The following is a 21,492-nucleotide window of genomic DNA, read 5'->3' on the forward strand; positions in this document are numbered from 1 at the left end:
ATACGTGCCACTGTACGGAAGTTTGAGCATTCTTTGGCATTTCCCTTTTTGGGTATGGGGATATAAATTGATTTTTTCCAATCTGATGGCCATTCTTGTGTTTTCCATATTTGCTGGCATATGGCATGCATCACCTTGACAGCATCATCTTTCAAGATTTTAAATAACTCAGCTGGGATCCTGTCATCTCCTGCTGCCTTGTTATTAGTTGCTCTGATCCATTCCGACCTTGACACCATATTAATGGCAGTCTCTGAGGATGTAACGGGTGCACCTGCTTGTCCAGTTTTGTTGGATTCATTTCAATTGGTTGAGCTCGAGGATGTGGACAAGATCCTTCGAGAGGCGAGACCGACCACATGCATCCTGGACCCCTGCCCATCCTGGCTGGTGAGAGAAGCCATAGGGGGTTTGGCCGAATGGGTGAAGATGGTGGTGAATGCCTCCCTTCAGGAGGGCAAGTTTCCAGCGAGCCTAAAAATGGCTGTGATCAAGCCGCTGTTGAAAAAGCCATCACTGGATCCCACTCAATTTAGAAACTTTCAGCCTATTTCCAATCTCCCCTATTTGGGCAAGGTCTTGGAACATGTGGTTGCTTTGCAGCTCCAGGGATTCTTGGTTGACACAGATTTTCTGGATCTGGCACAGTCTGGCTTTAGGCCGGGGCATGGTACCGAGACAGCCTTGGTCACCTTAGTTGATGATCTTCGCCGGGAACTGGACAGGGGGAGTGTGTCCCTGCTGGTTCTGCTGGACCTCTCAGCAGCCTTCGATACCGTCGATCACGGTATCCTTCTGGGACGCCTAGCGGGAATGGGACTTGGAGGTACTGTTCTGCAGTGGCTCCATTCATTCCTGGAGGGTCAGTCCCAGATGGTGTCATTGGGGGACGCCTGCTCAGCCCCACAACTGTTGACTTTTGGGGTCCCGCAGGGCTCTGTCTTGTCTCCCATGTTGTTTAACATCTACATGAAGCCACTGGGAGAGATCATCAGGAGTTTTGGGGTCCGGTGTCATCTGTACCCAGATGATGTCCAGCTCTGTCACTCCTTCCCACCTGTCACTAAGGAGGCTGTCTAGGTCTGGAACCAGTTCTTGGCCGCTGTGTCGGGCTCGATGAGGGCCAACAAATTGAAATTGAATCCAGACAAGACAGAGGTCCTCCTGGTCAGTTGGAAGGCCGAACAGGGTATAGGGTTACAGCCTGCGCTGGATGGGGTCACACTCCCCCTGAAGGCGCAGGTGCACAGTCTGGGGGTGATCCTAGACTCATCGTTGAGCCTGGAGCCCCAGGTCTCAGCGGTGGCTAGGGGAGCCTTCGCACAATTAAAACTTGTAAGCCAGCTGCGACCGTACCTTGGGAAGCTGGACTTGGCCACGGTGGGCCATGCTCTTGTTACATCTCATTTAGACTACTCGTTTAGATGTAACAAGAGCACTCTACGTGGGGCTGCCTTTGAAGACTGTTCGGAAGCTTCAATTAGTCCAATGGGAGGCTGCCAGGTTAATAACTGGAGCAGCGTACAGGGAGTGTACCACTTCTCTGTTACGCCAGCTCCACTAGCTGCCGATTAGCTACTGAGAACAATTCAAGGTGCTGGCTTTAGCCTATAAAGCTCTAAACGGTTCTGGCCCAGCTTATCTGTCTGAACGTGTCTCCCGCTACAACCCACCTCGAAGCTTAAGATCGTCAGGTGAGGCCCTGCTCGCGGTCCCGTCAGCCTCACAGGTGCGGCTGGTGGGGACGAGAGATAGGGCCTTTTCAGTAGTGGCTCCCCGCCTATGGAACGCCCTCCCCATTGAAGTCAGGCAGGCTCCCTCCTCCTGTTTTTCCAAAAGAGAACAAATGTGGTTATGGGACCAGGCATTTGAGCATGAGTAGCAGCAAAAATGAGATATGAATATATGACCCCACCTGGACATGGAAAGCGCCTTAAATGTATATTTAAATGTATAACTATGTATATTTTGATGTATATTTTTAATTTTATTCTAATTTTTAATCTTGATGGATTTTTAAATTTGATGAAAACTGTTTTTGATGTGTATGTTTATATTGTAAGCCGCCCTGAGTCCCCTAATGGGAGAGAAGGGCGGGGTAGAAGTGATACAATAAATAAATAAATAAATTAGCAATGCTTCTTAAGGCTCATTCAACCTCACTCCTCAGGATTTCTGGTTCTAATTCACTCACCACACCGTCAAAGCTATCCTCTATATTATTATCCTTCCTATACAGATCTTCTGTATACTCTCACCAACTTTTCTTCATCTCTTCAGCTTCTGTTAGGTCTTTGCCATCTTTGTTTTTGATCATGCCCATTTTTGCCTGAAATTTACCTCCAATGTTTCTGATTTTCTGGAAAAGGTCTCTTGTCCTTCCTATTCTATTGTCTTCTTTCACTTCCATGCATTGCTTGTTTAAAAATAATTCCTTATCTCTTCTGGAATTGTGCATTTAGTTGGGCATATCTCCCCCTATCACTGTTTCCTTTCACTTTCCTTCTTTCTTGGGCTACTTCCAGTGTCTCAGCAGACAACCATCTTGCCTTTTTGGTTTTCTTTTTCTTTGGGACGTACTTTGTTGCCGCCCCGCCTCCTGAACAATGTTGTGAACTTCTGTCCATAGTTCTTCTGGGACTCTATTTATTAAATCTAGTCCCTGAAATCTATTATTCACCTCCATTGCATTTTCACTAGGAATATTTGTGAGATCATATCTAATTGGTCTGTGTATTTTCCCCATTCTCTTTAGTCTGATTCTAAATTGTGCAATAAGTCCATGATCTAAACTACAGTCAGCTCCAGGTCTTGTTTTCACCGACTGGATGGATGTCTGCCACCTTTGGCTGCAAAGGATGTAGTCAATCTGATTTCAGTGTTGACCATCTGGTGAAGTCCATGTATAAAGCTGTCTTTTAGGTTGCTGGAAGAGAGTGTTTGTTATGCACAACATGAGTTTTCCTGGCAAAATTCTATCAGCCTGTGTCCTGCTTCATTTTGTTGTCCAAAACCATGCTTGCCTGTGAATCCGGTTGTCATTTGACTGCCCATTTTAGCATGCCAATCTCCTGTAATGAAAATAATGTCTCTTTTTGGTGTATTATCCAGTAGGTGCTGCAGATCCTCATAGAACTGATCTTATTCTGCTTCTTCAGCAGCTGTGGTTGGGGCATATATTTGGATCACAGTGATGTTAAACGGCTTGCTTTGAACTCGAATTGAGATTATTCTATCGTTTTTTGGGTGGTATCCAAGCACTGCTTTAGCAACTTTGTTATTAACTATGAAGGCTACTCAATTTCTTTGGTGTTCCTCTTGTCCACAGTAGTAGATCTGGTGGTCATCTGTTGTGAAATGGCCCATTCCAGTCCATTTCAGTTTACTCATTTCCAGAATGTCTATCTTTAATCTTGACATCTCACCAAAACCACGTCCAGTTTGCCCTGGCTCATAGATCTTATATTCTAGGTTCCTATAGTATGTTGATCTTTAGAACATCAGATTTGTCATTCACTTCCAGCACCATCGGCCGTTAACCTTCCTTTCAGTTTTGAGCTAACTGCGTCATCACATCTGGGGCTAGTTGGACTAGTCTTCTCTTCCTCCCCAGTAGCATTTTGACCATCTTCCGACCAGGGAGTCCTATCTTCTGATGGTATACCGACATGTCTCTGGTTGTACTGATCCATTTAGTTTTCATGGCAAGAATGCTGGAGTGGGTGGCCATTACCTTCCCCAGGGATTGTATTTAGTCTGACCTCTCTGCCATGAACTTCCTGTCATGGGTAGCCCTTCATGGTTTAGCTCATGGCATCATCGAGGTGCGCAAGCCCCAGCACCATGTCAAGGTAATGATCCTTTGCAAGTCATTTTGAATACACGACAATACTAAGGCACAGTTATATCAGGGTTTTCTTGACAGAATTTCTTTAGACTTTCCCGAGGTTACCCACTGGGTTTCTTTGGCTGAGCTGGAATTTGAACCCTGGTATTCCAGTTTCTTTGTCTAATGCTGAAACCACTACATTGTGCTCTCTGAACCAGTTTACCTCAGCCCATTGTGATGAAAGGATGTGGTCTTCTTTTCCTGATCTTGCTCTTCAGACCACTTGTGTAAAAAGAACCCTCCAATACTATTGGCAATAATGGACCTGTTGTGATGCCAGAGATCTCTCTGAACCCTTTAAAAATCCTTGCCTCTTGGTTGTCCTAGTGGTTTGTGTTTCTGATATAAAAGACAATGAGCTCTCTTGCTGTTTGTTATTCTTAATTGCTGCCACTCTTCAACTTATGATGACCCTATGAATGAGAAACCTACAAAATGGCCTTTTATTAACAACTCAGTTAAGGTCTTCCAACTCAGAGCATGGCTTCCTTTATTGAGTCTATTCAATAAAGTCTAAAGATTTTTCCTACCACCTTTGATTTTACCAAGCATTGCCATCTTTTTTTTTCTAATTAGTAATCTTACCTGAGTGTTAGGAATGAAATTCATGAAACAAATCTATTTAAAATCAATGTGTGATCCTTAGGCTTCAGTGTTACAGGCAGACAGAATTTCTGGTTATGTTTTTGGCTGGGGAAGGAATGTCAGTGTCCAATGAGTTTTGATGACAAGATCACTCAGTCTTTTCCCATGAAATGCCATTTCCCTATTGGTTCTGACAGACTGTTTTCACACTGTCGTTCTGATTTCTTAATAGCTGCTCCAGTTCTGGCCAATGCTTAATGTTACTTAAGTATTTAACAATATACAGTACTGGGAAATGCAGAATTGCCATTTGTCGGACATTCAGAAAGCTGATTCTGTTTCAAAAATTGCCCATCCATACTGCAAGTCAGCATATATGCACCATTATCTAAGACACTGGACACTTAATCTCCATATTTTTTAATTCTTTACAATCTGCAAAGTACTTATAAACAATACAATTTATTGACATTCTAGAAAACAATTTAGTGCCCCATACTCCTTTGTACAGTATATAAAACCAATTAGTATAGGTAATAATATCTGGCAATATAAGAATTCAATTTGTCAGAAAATTATCTGAGTGGCTAGCTGTGTTCCTTCTGTGAAAGGAAAGGCACATTAAAGCAGGATAGGTGCTCCATCTAGTGTCTCCACATTTAGTGAATTTCAAGTAAATCTCACTCCTAAAAACATACAGCTAGTCTAACAACAGCCAAACTCAAATGTTAAATATTAAGATGAATGTCAAAGATTTACTTAGGATGTATTGAATTCTCACAGTTGAACTGTCATTAAAATTCTATAACAACATTTGCCCTCTTCTAATAGCATCATTTGGCTCAAAATAAAACAATAAACAGTCGCAGACTGCCAAGTACTGACAGTTTGGGTTGGGCACACTCCAGTAGAAGATTATAACCACTGACAACCATATCCAATTCATGAATTGTAGATTGCTGGAACAGATTAAAGCTGTAAAATTCAGTAATATTTAGAAACTGGTTTCCTAATATAGCAATATTTTTTCCAGGGCCATAGACTGTGATTTTCTTCTATGATGCATAGCCTCACCCTAGTGGAGGTTTTCTCTTCTGTGAAATAGAGGGGGTGGCCTATGGCAACATATTTTTGAGAGGATTATTCCTAGGAGGCTGTAGCAAAAAAAAGAGAGAAAGAACATAAAGGTACATAAGAAATAGAAAATGGAAGAGAAGAAAATAAAAACCATAAAGAGACAAAAGATGAGTAAAGTAACAAACCATCCACACTTGATACTTTTGTGCTAAGGAATACAGGAGTAAGCTTAATCCAGATTCAGACCACTGGTCAATCTAATCCAGTTTTGTCAACTTTGCTTTAGCTCTCCTTGGTTTCATGCAGAAGTTTTTTCTAGTCTCATCTAGAAATCCCTGATATTCCCTGGTGGCCTCCAATTGAAATACTAACTAGGCTGAGCCCTGTTTAACGTTCCAAATCAGACTAGAAGAGGTATGTTGAAATGATAGTTTTAGAAGGAAAAGCATTCCAAATTCGGCAATGTTTATATAGAAAGAATTATATTTCTATCATGTATTTAGTTGAAAGTTGCCAACCAACAAGAGCAAGGAAGTGAGGTAACTCTGCTGTAATGATGATGATGATGATGATGATGATGATGATGATGATGATGATGCACTTTATTTATATTCCACTTTATCTCCCCGGAGGGACTCAGAATGGATTACAGTTTACATATACAGTAGAGTCTCACTTATCCAACATAAACGGGCTGGCAGAATGTTGGATAAGCAAATATGTTGGATAATAAGGAGGGATTAAGGAAAAGCCTATTAAACATCAAATTAGGTCATGATTTTACCAATTAGGCACCAAAATATCATGTTATACAACAAATTTGACAGAAAAAGTAGTTCAATACGCAGTAATGCTATATAGTAATTACCGTATTTATGAATTTAGCACCAAAATATCATGATGTATTAAAAACATTGACTACAAAAATGCATTGAATAATCCAGAATGTTGGATAAGTAAGTGTTGGATAAGTGAGGCTCTACTGTATAAGGCAAATATTCAGTGCCTTTTTACATAGTAACAAAGACATATAATACACAGAAGTGATGCTCAACTCAGGCCATGGGGAGATGCTCTTGTTCCATTTTCCATGCCGAGGAGGCTATTGTCTATAGACTTTTCCGATTGTTGTCAGCATGTCTGCATGGAGTGCCCTTTTACCTCCCAGCTGAGACAATATCTATTGATCTACTTGCATTACATGCTTTCGAACAGCTGGGTAAGCAGAAGCTAGGGCTGACAGCCGGGAGCTTATCCCGCCCCTAACTGAAGTTTTTACAGTGCTGGGAGCAATTTAACGTATATACTCATCTATAAATAGATAAATATTAGTCATAAAATTGATCTAACAACCCTGGGTCAACTTATTCACAGGTCAATGTAATTATTCTATAGGTATCTCCTCTTAAAAATAAATCAGGATAATAATGGAGAATTCAGTTTTTGGCACATGTTTCTCAATTAAAAGTAACACAATAGCCTGTTGCTAATTACTTTTATTTGAAAGTATGAGCTAGGTTATTTCATATAATTTCTCATTCTTCTGCTAAGTTTTTCAACATTAAGTGCATCATCAGCATTTCCATACATTTTCCCAGCAACCTTTGAAAACTGCCCAGAAAATCATTTCTTAGTTTTGATAGATATCTGCAAATTTTAGAGGTAGAAAAACATTTATACAGTAATATGAGATTACATAATGAATTATACTGGAAAAATACAATATTGATTAATATTCTACATATTTAAACCATGAAGCCCCAAAATGATCCATTTAATTTGAACCAGTGAGAAATGTTTTCATGGAAAGCCACTTATTCCATACCATGGAGGTATACTTGATGCTGCCCAGGTAAATTCATTATTTATATAAATCACTCTATTTATATGAAGATTTCCCTTAAACCATAGAATTTAAATTAGGTCAATAATAATAATAATAATCATCATCACCATCATCACCACCATCAAGGCCGTAAACACCTGGGCCATACCTATCATAAGATATACTGCTGGCATCATAAACTGGACACAGGTGAAACTGGACAATTTGGACAGAAAAACAAGAAAACTCGTGACCATTCATCATTCACTGCACCCTCGCAGTGATGTTGACCGGCTATATCTGCCTAGAAGATCTGGTGGCAGAGGACTCTTGCAAGTAAAACAAGCAGTCAAAGAAGAAGAACATGCCCTGGCAGAATATGTAAAGCAAAGTGAAGAACCTGCTTTGATTAAGGTCAAAAATCAGAAACTCCTCAAAGCACAGCAGACAAAAAGTCCGTACAAGAAAACCACACTACAAACTAGAGCTGAAAGCTGGCACAACAAAACATTGCATGGAAAGTTCCTTGACAAAATTGAAGGAAAAGCTGATAAGGAGAAGACCTGGCTATGGCTCACTAATGGGACACTGAAGGAGACAGAAGGCCTGATTCTTGCAGCCCAGGAGCAAGCCATCAGAACAAATGCAATTAAGGCCAAGATCGAAAATCAGCTGATGACCCAAAATGCAGACTGTGCAAGGAAGCTGATGAAACCATTGATCATATCCTCAGCTGCTGTAAGAAAATCGCATAGACTGACTACAAACAGAGGCACAACTATGTGGCCCAAATGATTCACTGGAACTTATGCCTCAAGTACCACCTCCCAGCAGTAAAAAACTGGTGGGATCACAAACCTGCAAAGGCAATGGAAAATGAACATGCAAAGATACTATGGGACTTTCGAATCCAGACTGACAAAGTTCTGGAACACAACACACCAGACATCACAGTTGTGGGGAAAAAAAAAGGTTTGGATTATTGATGTTGCCATACCAGATGACAGTCGAATTGATGAAAAACAACAGGAAAAACTCAGCTGCTATCAGGACCTCAAGATTAAACTTCAAAGACTCTGGCAGAAACCAGTACAGGTGGGCCCGGTGGTAATGGGCACACTGGGTGGCATGCCAAAAGATCTCAGCCGGCATTTGGAAACAATAGACATTGACAAAATTACGATCTGCCCACTGCAAAAGGCCACCCTACTGGGATCTGCGCGCATCATCCGAAAATACATCGCAAAGTCCTAAACGCTTGGGAAGTGTTCGACTTGTGATACGAAATCCAGCATATCTATCTTGTTTGCTGTGTCAGACTATGTCATTGTGTCAACAACAATAATAATAATAATAATAATAATAATAATAATAATAATAATAATAATAATAATAATAATAATTTTTTTATATACTGCTCTATCTCCCCAGAGGGACTCAGGGCGGTTTACAAAGAGTACAAATACAAATACAAAACAATAAATGTAACAAAAATACATCATAGATAAAACACAGCAATTTTAGTTAAAAACAATTGCAGTGACAGCCTTCGATCAATGAGCGGGAAACATTAGTCAGGGCAAGGCTGGCCTTAATCCATTTTAAGGGTAGTTGAGAATTTATAAACCTATCTTAGGGGCAGCTTCCTGAACGTCTCTTTACTAGCCCTACCCTCAAAATGCCTCTCATGTTTTCCTGGCATTTTTTAACCTCAGGAATCTTATGTCCATTTCTTGATTTATTTCTTTTTCTTCCTTGCATCGAAGATTTTGTCACCTTAGAAATTTGAACCCTGTTTTCTAGTTTTTTCATCATTTGGGATTCATTCTTTGCTTCTAAGAAGCTCATCTTTTAGAATGTTTGGTTTGACACTTTATTACAGTTTTGGAAACACACGCTGTTAAATGATGAAGTTTCTACCGTTATACTCCAATGAGATATGACAATCCCACTTTTTTCCCTTTTGAGTCAGCTTCTCCTCTCTAACTTATATTGGACCACTGGGATTTAGAGCACAACCAAATATATTTTCCAAGTCGGCCCTTCCCTGTTTTGCTTCTATTTTACTTCAAATTCCAATTTAGGATTTCAGTTTGAACCCCAGAACATGAGCCAATTTCCCTAGAGCCTGCTCTCTTATTGTGTGTGTGAGTGTGTGTGTGTGTGTGTGTGTGTGAATGGAAGATGCTTTGCTGATCTTAGAGGTTTCCACAAGTAAAAATTTTACCATTTTCATTTTAGAGGTCCCCTGGACCTCTAAAATGTCCTCAATATGCTCCTCCATAAAATAAAAAAAGAAAAGAAAACCCCAGAAGTTAACCAGAAACCACTTCCAGACTGACATTCTGAATTGCTGTGTGTGACCCCGAGGGGCACAAACTTGGTCTCCAAAGCATCTGGAGTGCCCCATGTATGATAGGAAATTGGTATGTATATGCAAAAGCTATGTAAAATTTTTGGAAATAAAGTTTTGTTCAAGAAAAATATTGTAAACCGTTTTGAGTCCCTCCAGGGGTGAGAGAAGCAGTATATAAATACAGTAAATAAAAAAAATAATCAATCAATAAACTTCTTTGTAGCATTGTTTTAAAAGCTTTTTCACTTTTAACTGCTACCTCTGTTTAATACCTGTATTCCTTATAATTTTTTAAAATTAGTAACTAATTTTCCCCCATTTGATTCTAGGTTTGATGCTGATACAACAGAACTTCACAGTTGGATGACACGCTCAGAAGCAGTACTCCAGAGTCCTGACTTTGCAATATATAGAAAAGAAGGGAACTTGTCAGACCTCAGAGAAAGAGTCAATGTAGGCAAATACTCATAAACGCACTCATTTCAATTTTATTTCCAGAACAACTTGCTCTGGCATCTGAATTATTCAAGCATAAACTGTATTTTGTTATACACCAATAATTGTTAGACAATGTTGAGTTTGTATTGGGAGAATCCTCAAGGGATTTGCAGGACTTAATGGGTGGTCACCCTCTCCTAGATACCAATAGTGTAGCAAAATAAGCATGTAAAAGTGAATGTCATCAACATTTATGACTCAGTATGTGCTTTCCATTGCTCTTAAGTTGGCATCCCACATGAATAAGAGATAGCTCTATCAGTAACTGATAGCCATGAAAGTTAAATAGAAGTCACAACTTCACAGGCCACAAACCTTTGAACCCTCAAATGATGGTGATTCATAATGGGAATACCCATTATCTCTGTGTGACCATATTTGGAAACAAAATCTAGATGACAAAGCTTTATTTCTGCACCCTTCATGAGAATAGAATACCAACAACAACAAACTTTATTTATATACCGCTCTATCTCCTGTGGGGACTCAAAGCTGTTTACACATAATAAAAACATTCAATACAATACATCATACAAAATACAAGAAACCAATATAACAGCAATTAACAAAACATATTTAAAATTCCAACATTTTAAAACAATATAATACCTTAATAAAAGCAAATGCAATCGTTCCCTTGGGTGATTCTACAGCCAATGGGTATAAAATATAAATTGAACTAGATGGCAATATGGGCCAGAGTAGGACTCACGTGGTAAAAATAGGCATAAGCCAGAGGTGAAATGTGACTAATAGCAAGGAACCTAGGCCAGGATTACACCACTTAAACCTCCTGTATAGCTATCAGGTAGAACTAATAAAAGTAAACACCATAACAAAATCAAAGGAGCAGGTAAAGTGCAGGACAGGAGTTATGTAGTGGCCAGGGTGGCATCTAGGGATTACAGAATAATCGCTTCCAAAAGCCAATTTATACCCCAAGTTTCCATTTAATGGCTAAAGTGGCATCTAGGGCTTCAGATTAGTCATTTCCAAAAACCTGTTGAAACCACCAAATTTTCAATAGAAATAGAGGCGAGATGTACAATCTGCCCTCTGTAGCCACAGATTCTGCATCTGCAGATTCCATTATCTATATCTACAACTGGAAAATATTCAGATATTTTGGACAACTCCTGTTGTTCCTTATCATGCTAGCTGAAACATCTGGTCTTGAGGAACTTCTGCTCTATATTTCATAAGACAAGTAAGATTGTAAGGTAGCATAAAGGGACTTAGGCTGATAAAAGTAGATGGAACAGTTAAATAGCTCAGCTCTTCATCCCTGCCGCAGAATGCTAGCACAACTTTTGAAAATGTCTTTTCAACACAGCTATTGGTGGGGGAAAAAGCAATGGGAGACCTAACCTATCCTGACTCTTGTAATAATACGTAGCTGTGAGGTTGTGTGGAAGATTCTTGTTCATTAAACTTTTTAATATTTTTATTAATTTATAATTTTAATGTATAAGAGTAACATTTTATACCTGGGTGGGTAAAGCAGTACTCTGGATTATACAAGTAATTTTTCATACACCTTTGATAAGTTCATCACTTGTAAGTATTAAAACATAAAAATATATACTATAAACCGATTATTGATTTTATTATGATTGATCAGGGTTCAGTTACTGAGACAGTACAGTACCCCTTGGAAACAGCTGTGTTCACAGAGAGAAGCAATATGGCTCTTCCTAGTGTTTGATTTGCAAGCTACACCAGCTACACATTAGCACTTAACAGTAGTTGCGAACAACCCTTTTTCCTTTAAATAACTTGCCTCTGAGAAAAAACTATGAGGCGAGAGGAAGCATGGAGAAAGTGATGGTCAGAGTCTTGACCCAAAGGAAACATAGTCAGAAATCATGCCAGGCAAAACTTGTGGTAAGGGTGGTGGTTAGTCATTTAACCAATAAACAATGGGGGGATAGAAGCAGTTTTGGGCTGCTTTTTGCCATGTGTATAAACCTCAGTAAACATAACAACACACAATCTAGTAGTCCTTTTGCTCAAAATTTAGGCTATGTCTACATGAGCCAAATAAAACAAACTCACCTTGCATTTCTGCGATCAGTGCACATGACTTACAGTCAGTTTTACAACAGAAGCACTGTTTCGAGCAATTAATCTGGCAAAAGGATTATTGTAAGTTACAATGGAGCTTCCAAAGTCAATCTGGGCAAGGGTGATTAAGTGTCCAAACATCAAAAATATCCACTACTATGTCTTTAGTCAAAGGCATCTCCAAGAAGCTTCCCAGCAGAGCTCCCTTTCCACTACCTTCTTTGCTGGCAACATTGCCTCTGCTGATCACTTGGCTAGGTGTCCTCTTGAGACTTCAACATAAATGACTATGTCAGCACGGCTCTGTCAGAGAGCTGTTTTTGGCCAGTAAAACAGCAGTGGCACCCCAATGTCCTAACAGCCCATTCATCCATCTGGACTCCAAAACTGTTTCTGTGCACTCTTGTGCTGTGTCTGGGGCAGATTTTGGAACCAGATACTCCAGATTGTCTTGGCTGGTGTAGATGGAGCCTCAGGAGTTATCTCTTCTCGAAGACAAAGTAAGTTGCTGGTGGTTCCCTGTCTACCCTGGACTGGAGGCTTCTTGCTTTGCCACCTCCTGCTAGACACACTGGTTACCACTAACACACAGCAGTTAGTTATTCCCAGTGCAGTGAACAGATAATAAATACAAGTACTGAAGAGGAAAGCCATCATAGCAGATTTGTACCATGAGCAATTTGCTCATTGGCTTGCACTATAAGATTTTCCCCTGCTTACCTTCAGGGTCATAGCATCCTGATATTTATGATTCACTGGTAATGCATCAATAGACATGCAACCTTTGATTTTTTTTAAAAAACACCTGTGCAAATCATAAGGGCTAGCTAATTGTTTGGCAAGTTAGTTATTTTGAAACTCTTTCATGTGAAATATTCTACTGTTGCTATTATATTGCAGGCCATAGAGCGAGAAAAGCCTGAAAAGCACAGGAAACTTCAAGACGCTAGTAGATCAGCTGAGGCCCTGGTGGAACAGATGGTGAATGGTAATTACATGGTGGTTGATTCAGATAATCTTCTTAGGGATTTTATAAACATAGTTTCATATTATCACATGAATTATATTAGCAGAACGCTTTGTGAAAGAATAGTACATTAAAGTTTGCATTTTGGTATGTTATCTTTTAATTAGAATAGGGGACAGATTTGAAATTTAGCACTATGCATAGCTAACGCATAGTTCAAAATCCAGTGTTCCCAATAGTACCCAGACTATTAACAAGCTGTTCTTGATCTTCAAATATTCATTCAGTTTGCAGTTTCACTTTTTAACCTGATGCTTTCAAAGTGAATTTTAACATTTTGAAAACAGTTTGGAAAATTGTATAATTTGTTTCAGGCTAATTTTCAATTTTCACCACTTTTTACTGCTTTGTTTGTTATACTGACCTGCATATTTCCATTCAAGCTTTTCTTGTTTTTCTTGAAATTTTCTGCATTCTTGTTTGATATTTCTATATCCATTCTATCTGCCTCTATTATTACCAAGTTTTTTACACCCGTCTGTTATGTGCATTTAGCTACCCATTCATTGTAAAATGCCCTCACATAGTATTTCAAGAGTCTTCTGTTTGCTTAGATTACTTTAGATATTTTCTCCTTTCTTTATCTGTTTCTTTGTGTGTTGTTTCATTTCAGTTGTCTTCATATAGTAAAACTAAGTATTTAACTTAGTTTTAGACAGTAACTATTACAGGTATGACCTATATATCTGTTTTTTGAAGCTATCTTGCAGTCAGTGGAACAAAAAAGCATACATGTGTACAGAATTACAGGCTGAAAGATTCTTGTCAATATGATCAGTTTTAAGAAGATTAATGAATAATATAATATCTTCTGATTGTAGTCTGTAGCATGTTTTAAAATACAGGTATAATATTTTTATTTTGAAAAAAATATACTTTTTCTTTCTCTACACATGAACAGAAATCTAATAATCAGTAGAGATAAAATTCACTTTGCTCTGATGGGATTTGAGCAGATAAAATAAACAAAGAATTTAAGCAATTTTTATTTACTTTTGAAAGTGACAGAAACCTTCTGCCTGGCATATGTGGTGGTTCTGATGACCAGACAGTAGTTGTTGCCTTGATTTTTGTATTTGAACATTCTGAAATTAAAGGAAAATAAATAGTTGTAGGAAATCTTAGAAACAAAGGAAGCTGTTTTATACTATTTTTCTGTCAAGCTCAATATTTTCTGTTTCAAATGACAGTGTCTCTCTAGGGTCTCAAACAGAGTATCTCAATACTTCTTGATTTTTCTAAATATCAATGCCACGGCTTAATCCTAGAATTTTCTGCATTCAGATCATGTATCATTCCATGGATTGATGTCTTTTCCCAGAATTGTTCCTGATGCTTGGAAAGTATTTACTTATATATACACTAGCTGTGCCCAGCCACGCATTGCTGTGGCTTATGGAAATTATTTGTTGGCTAGGTGGAATAACCAGAAATAGCCTTGCAGCCTCAAAGCCTGGCCATTTTCTTCTTATGTGAATCCTTTTTTGGTGAGCTGGAATACAATGGAATAGGCTTGCTGCTTGGAGGGCTGGGTAATTGCATTCTAGGGAAATAATTTTTGGCCTGCTAGAATTACACTGAATAGCCTCGCTGCTTCAAAGCCTGGCCGCTTTCTACATAGGGGCATCCTTCATTGGCCAGGTTGAATGGGATGGAGTAGTTTTGTGGTTTCAAAGCCTGGGGGTTTTCTATCTAGGGGAAATCTTGGTTGGCCAGGTTGAACAGCAATGAATAGTCTTGGTGTGGCAAGGAGGAATGCTGCAATTAGCCACCTTGATTAGCATTTAATGGCCTTGCAGCTTCAAAGCCTGGCTGCTTCCTACCTGGGCAAATTCTTTGTTGGGAGGTGTTAGCTGGCCCTGGTTGTGTCCTTTCTGGAATTCCCATTTTCAGAGTGTTGCTCTTTATTTACTGTCCTGATTTTAGAGATTATATTGTTCTGTATTATTATACCACAGCAATTATTATATATTATATTTATAATCTTATTTTATCTGCTTAGAACTGGATTATATGAAGCCCCTTCTGCACAGTTGTATAAAATCCACACTGAAATGGATTATATGGCAGTGTGGACTGAAGATAATCCAGTTCAAAGGAGATACTGTGGATTATCCTGCCTTGGCATTCTGGGTTATATAGGAGTGTGGAAGGGCCTTGAGTCAACACTGCCATATAATCCAGTTTAAATCAGATAATCTGTATTTTATAGGCAGTGTGGAAGAGGCCTGAGTGAAGAGGCCCTGGGCACCATTCTGGCTGAGTGGGTTGCTAGGAGATGAAGTGGGCAGAGCCTACCCTTCCAACTGGCAGCAAGAGGAAAAAACAGTTCTTCCTCTTCCTCTAATTTGGATTTTATTATTGTTTGAAAGACATAGACTGGATGACTATGTCTTTTGTGGCCAAACTTGGTGTGGTTTGGTTTGGTTTTGTTGTTTACTCCATAGTAAAATGGCACATTACATTTTTATATATATAGATTAGTATGGTGTCCCATAATGCAAATTATAAGCAAGCTTAAAAGGAAATTCAGTGAACAAGACTTAAAACTATATTATTAAAAACAACATTATAATTATTAATTAGTAAAGGTAAAGGTTTCCCCTGACATTAAGTCTAGTCGTGTCTAACTCTAAGGGTTGGTGCTCATCTCCATTTCTAAGTCAAAGAGCCAGCGTTGTCTGTAGACACCTCCAACGTCATTTGACCGGCATGACTGCATGGAGTACTGTTACCTTCCCGCCGGAGCGGTACTTATTGATCTACTCACATTTGCATGTTTTCAAACTGCTAGGTTGGCAGAAGCTGGAGCTAACAGCGGGCGCTCATTCCGCTCCCCAGATTCGAACCTGTGACCTTTTGGTCTGCAAGTTCAGCAGCTCAGTGCTTTGACACACTGAGCCACCTGTTCCATTTAAATAAATGTTCAGTGTGGGATAATAGTCAGTAGGGATGTACGATCCATAAAAATTGTTCAAAAGTCATTACAAAACCGGGGGGCATTGGCATTTCATTTGTGAAGTGTTCATGAAGTATACCTAGTGAAAAATTCGTTACTATAACAAGAGTAAGGACATTTCGTTACTATTTCACTATAGTAATTATGCATAATTACTATAATTAGGGAAAATTTCAGGGGCTCCTTTCTCATTTTTATAGATATTGCAGTGCTACAATGATAGAACACCTTTATCACTCTTAGCCCACCAAATTTCAGAATGTTTCACGTATCCATGGATTTTTGGGGAATTTTAAAATTTTGTATAAATAACATATTTTTAACAATAAAGAAAAATTGAAATTATTGTTTCCTGCTTAATTGTGTAGTCTTTACTTTCAAAGTAGTGCTTCAATGCTGAGAACTTAGTTTTTGCATCAAATGGGTGTATGTCGATGTTAAATTGGTGGACTGGATAGTACAATGCGCTATAACACGATGTCCCTTGTGCAAAGCCAAAGTTTTTGCAGTTTAATGAACTTTCACCATGTTTTTATGATAGAAAAAAATTTAGGAAATGACATTTATAACCCAGGAACAAAAATCATAATTTATTGGAACTTTGACTGGCTATGGAGGGGCAAATCTTTCTGTTGCTGAGCAGTGCACTGCATTCTGGGAAATGTAGTTTAGGGCAACGCCTTTTGAATTATCTGGCATAGGGATCCTCCCATCCAAAATTACATTTGTCAGAGTTCTGTGCTGCTCCCAGAAAATGCTGCTTCCCTTTTGCCTCTGCTACTACTATCGAGACTCCATTAATTTATGGAGTGAAGGAAAGGCATTAAGGCAAGCTTTTTGGCTTTTCTTTGCTTTGTTTCCTTACACTGAATCTAAAACCAACTTTGAGAACCTTCCAAGATTTACAAAACGAAAACAAAAAAGGAGGGGGTAAGTTTTGATTCTTAAATTTTTAGCACTGGCCATGCCCATGTATCGGATATCACCTTGTAAGTACAAATTTAACGTATTTGACCCGAATTACAAGGACTAATAAAAAAAATGCACACCCCTAATAGTCAGTATGCAAAGGGATCTTGTAGTACTTTAGAGACTGAGACCCCTTCAACAGTGACCATTTATTACAGTTTTGAGATTACTTGAAACTGCAGCAGCTACAAAATCAATGCTACAAATGCACTCTGCAACATGGATTACAGGGGTTACAGCACATAACAAAAAGTCACAGAAAAATCTAAGATAAATGTTTTAATTCACTGTAGCAGATCCCAATATATCCCAGATTGCAGGGAGATGTTGGCTTCAGAATTTGAATCATAATGTAAACACCTGCTCCTGCTGAAGCACATGATAGAATCCAGAACAGGTGCTACAGAAAAATGCCCCAAGGACATGTGTGGCTAGTTAATTGACACCCCCCCCCTCCAAGAGGGGCTAATCACCCACACAGAAAAACTGGTTCCTTCCAAACCAGTTCCAGACTGCTGTAAATGGACAGTATAGAGAAGCCCTGAGAGAGCAAAGTTGGCAGCATAGCCTTTCATAGGCTCAAAGTGAGTGAAGGCTGCCTAGTCAATCTGGGGCCAGTTCAGAGGAGAAATGCTCTGGACTGCCTCCAGAGGTAGCCACATGAATCCCCGATGGTAGCAGCTCAGTGTCTACACAATTCAGCCAGGTTGAGAACTGCATCATCTAGCTACCAATTTTTATCTTGCAGTTCCCATATGGCCAGACAGCTCCATTTGACTGTTACAGGTGCCCTGTGCTGAAATCAGCAGAGGGGCCCATGTGATTAGGAAGAAGAGGAGCAATCTCTCTACCTTCTTCCTAGTTGCATGGGCACCTCTGCTGATGTCATCTTGAGGTGACCCTCTGAAAGTAGTGATCATAGTGACACAGACGTGATCTGTCTGTTTCCCATCTGGACAGGAAACAGGTCTGGATCAGATTGGATCCTGCTGTCCACATTATTTTATGCAAAGTCCCACATATCTTCCAACTTCTTCTAATGTGGGGCTAAACTCAGCTAACCTGGTCTAGGTTATGATGCTCACCAGAAGTGGAGAAATGTCAAGGAGGTAATCAGGAGCAAACTCAGAGTGAGTTTGTGCCATTATGCCTCTATAGATGGTCCCTAAGTCTACTTTTTCAGACGCATGGAGAACCTAAGGAGTGCTCATAGTTAGTTTATTACACTGTATTTTTGGGTCCCAGATAGCATTACACTGCATTGCAATAGTTTCCTCCGCCATTCATATGACTACTCATCTTGCCTTCAGGCAACATCTTCCCTTCTGTCTTTGTGCCTCAATAATGCTGCTAATACTGAACTTGTAACCTCATCACTATCCCAAAACGTTTGCATTTCAGTTGCTATTCACCCATACATCTGCTCATAGCTATCTGTTCTTAGGTTCTTCTCTTCATGCATCTGAGGAAATAGATAAAATACAACAGCTTATGCTACCAACTTTGTTCTTTCAGTTAGTTTTTAAAGTACTACAACATCCCATTTTGTATAAATGCATAATATGCAGCACACGATAAGGCTTAAATTAGGCATCATGATTCATTGTTAAGTTATAATTCAACAATTTTTGTAAATCTAAAGCTAGAACATATTTTCTTCATTGAAACTATATCTAATAATAAACATATTTTTTATCACACAGAAAAGCCAGTGTTCAAATATCCATTTGGTGGGTGATCTTGGACAAGTCACATTTTCTCAGTCTCAGAGGATGGCAAAGGCAATCTGAACAAATCCTGCCAAGAAAACCCATTGATGGGTTTTTCTTAGGGTCAGAAATTATTAGTATGTAATATGTACACAATAACAAGAATACTTCCTATTGAATGGCAGTTCTGCAGACATTGCATGTAAGGTGCTGAACAATTATAATAATTTTAGCACAATTTGTTATTCACAATACACAGGTAATAAAATTAATGAAGGCACTTCAGGTACTGATCTCTGTGTTCTTTGGGGACAATGTATTTATTCTCTGACAATATAATAGGTTGTTCTGAATATAAAATGTGAAGCTATTTATGAGCCATTAACCTTGAAATTATAATACATTACTACAGAATGAGAATTGTATTATTCATTACTCCTAGTGTTGATGGCGAGAGTCATCCTTTTCCTTAATGCTGATGATGACACTTTTCCCAAGCTTTTTTATCAGGAAGGACTAGTGGTTAATAGAAAGCAATATGGATCTCTGTTATATCATGTAATACCAGTTGCAATAAATCATGAAATTACACCACTGTGTTGAGGAAAATTAGCTTAAATAAAACACTTGCACACTGCGATATTTAAACAACTGTTACACACATTATGATTAGAGAGTTGGCTAATGCAATCTATTTAAAAGTACTTCACCCTGCATTCAGTGGGACTTATTCTTGTGTTGTGGATTGTATCCTTAATGTTCTCTGCAGAAGAGAGATTTGAGAAGGTTTAAGCTTCATGGAGGAAAACAAAAAAAAATATTTAGAAGACAGGGATTAAGCTCATAATTTATTTGAAAAACAATACAGAAAAAACAAAGATCATGCTTACAAGAGCCAGTCTTGATTGAACAAAGCTTGGGAAAGGGGCTTTTTTTTGTACTACAGTTCCCAGCTGACATGCTGGGTGGGAGGTCTGCTAGCTATACTTTTTTAAAAGTAATTTTGTCAAGCTCTGCTTCAGGATACATTTCTAGAATTTAAGTTCTATGAACCAAGCACTCTTTTGCAGATTCTCTTTTGATAGTCTGTTGATTTCTTTCCTCATTCCTTCTTTGAAAAAATTATAACTGTATATTTAAAAAAAATGTTTTGTATTATCATTGAGCATGCTGACATTGTTGGAAATACATTTCTCAGATCCTCCTTCTCCAAATTGCCATCCACACTCTTAATGACTAGATTTAATTAATGCCTGCAGAAAGTTGTTGTTGTACTAGTCCTTACTCTGTGATATGCTGTTGACCGTCCTCTTCAGCTCTGGCGTCCTGTGATCTGAAGCAGCTTGTGAAGGCTCTTTGTTCTGTATGCTTCTTGCTCAGTGTCTTTTCTCTGACCCTTTTTTGTTTGTCATTCGTGAGCATGTAGATTAACAAATTGCATCTCAATTATCTGGGTGCTTAAGTGTATGAATGTATAAATGAAAAGACATAATACATGTAATGTTTGGATATTAAGCATATTTTTCTGCTAAATGCGATAAGACATTATTTTTAGTCGAGAGGGGAGGGAAAAAACCTCCCTTTTTCATATGGAACTTTCCATTTCACCCAATTGATTTCATTAATCTTACATTCTCTTTTTAAACTTCTTTTTTTTTGAAGTGAAGTTCATCTTGACAATAATACTTTGCTAGATTTTTACAGGGCATTAAGATCCTCTCTCCACTAATGCACAACATCTGTATGTTCAGGATCATTTAGCTGGTAATAAATCACTGGCTAGTTTTGTGAAAGATCTGATAGAGTAATAGGTTGTTTAATTCCATCTCCATTTTTAAATCTGCTGTGGCCTAAAAATAAATGTATTAAACCTTTCCTGTTTCCTTTCTTTCTTTCTAGAGGGACTTAATGCTGACAACATCAAGCAAGCCTCAGAGCAGTTGAACAATCGCTGGGTTGAGTTCTGTCAGTTACTGAGTGAAAGACTGGCATGGCTGGAGCACCAAAATAATATCATTGCATTTTACTCCCAGCTGCATCAATTGGAACAGACAGTAATTACTGCTGAAAATTGGCTAAAAGCACAACCGACACCAGCAGCAAATCCTGATGCAGTGAAAACACAGCTAGATAAGTGCAAGGTTAGAAATCCTGTCCTGATCTGTTGTAGCAATATGCTTCATTGAGATGGAAGATAAATGTATTGGGTCTACATTTCCCTGCCCAAAATAATTTTGTACTTACTTCCAAGTTTGGCAGTGGAAGAGCAATTATTTTGCCTTGTAAATCTATACTATAATTGTAGACATTGAAACATGCAACCAAACACAACTTAGTCCAATACAAACAAATGGTACAAAATGAATGCATCAAAATGTGTACATTGGCATTCCCAAGGAAAATGTTCCTCTCAAAACACCTTTTAAAGAAAGTAACAAGGTGAACAGCCAAATTACTCTCAACACACCAGGAACAAATTCACATGTAGGAGCTTCAAGGATTCTGTTTTTGAGGAAAGTAACTGGCTTGTTATA

The 21,492-nt window shown here is 38.8% G+C and overlaps 1 protein-coding gene across 14 annotated transcripts in view; it reads left to right on the forward strand.

The window, feature by feature from the left end:
• Positions 1-21,492, forward strand: part of dmd (dystrophin) — a 1,684,732-nt gene that overhangs the window by 704,440 nt on the left and 958,800 nt on the right. For all 14 annotated transcript variants that reach the window (XR_010004953.1, XM_008107345.3, XM_016992722.2 and 11 more), the window contains 3 exons: positions 10,062-10,185; positions 13,195-13,282; positions 20,858-21,099. Coding sequence is in view for 13 of the 14 variants with exons in the window: in XM_008107345.3 (XP_008105552.2) it covers positions 10,062-10,185; positions 13,195-13,282; positions 20,858-21,099 (454 nt within the window). In the remaining variant the exon portion in view is untranslated. The remainder of the gene's footprint in view (positions 1-10,061; positions 10,186-13,194; positions 13,283-20,857; positions 21,100-21,492) is intronic.

This window comes from Anolis carolinensis, chromosome 3 (genome assembly GCF_035594765.1).
Source record: "Anolis carolinensis isolate JA03-04 chromosome 3, rAnoCar3.1.pri, whole genome shotgun sequence".
Lineage (NCBI taxonomy): Eukaryota > Metazoa > Chordata > Lepidosauria > Squamata > Dactyloidae > Anolis > Anolis carolinensis.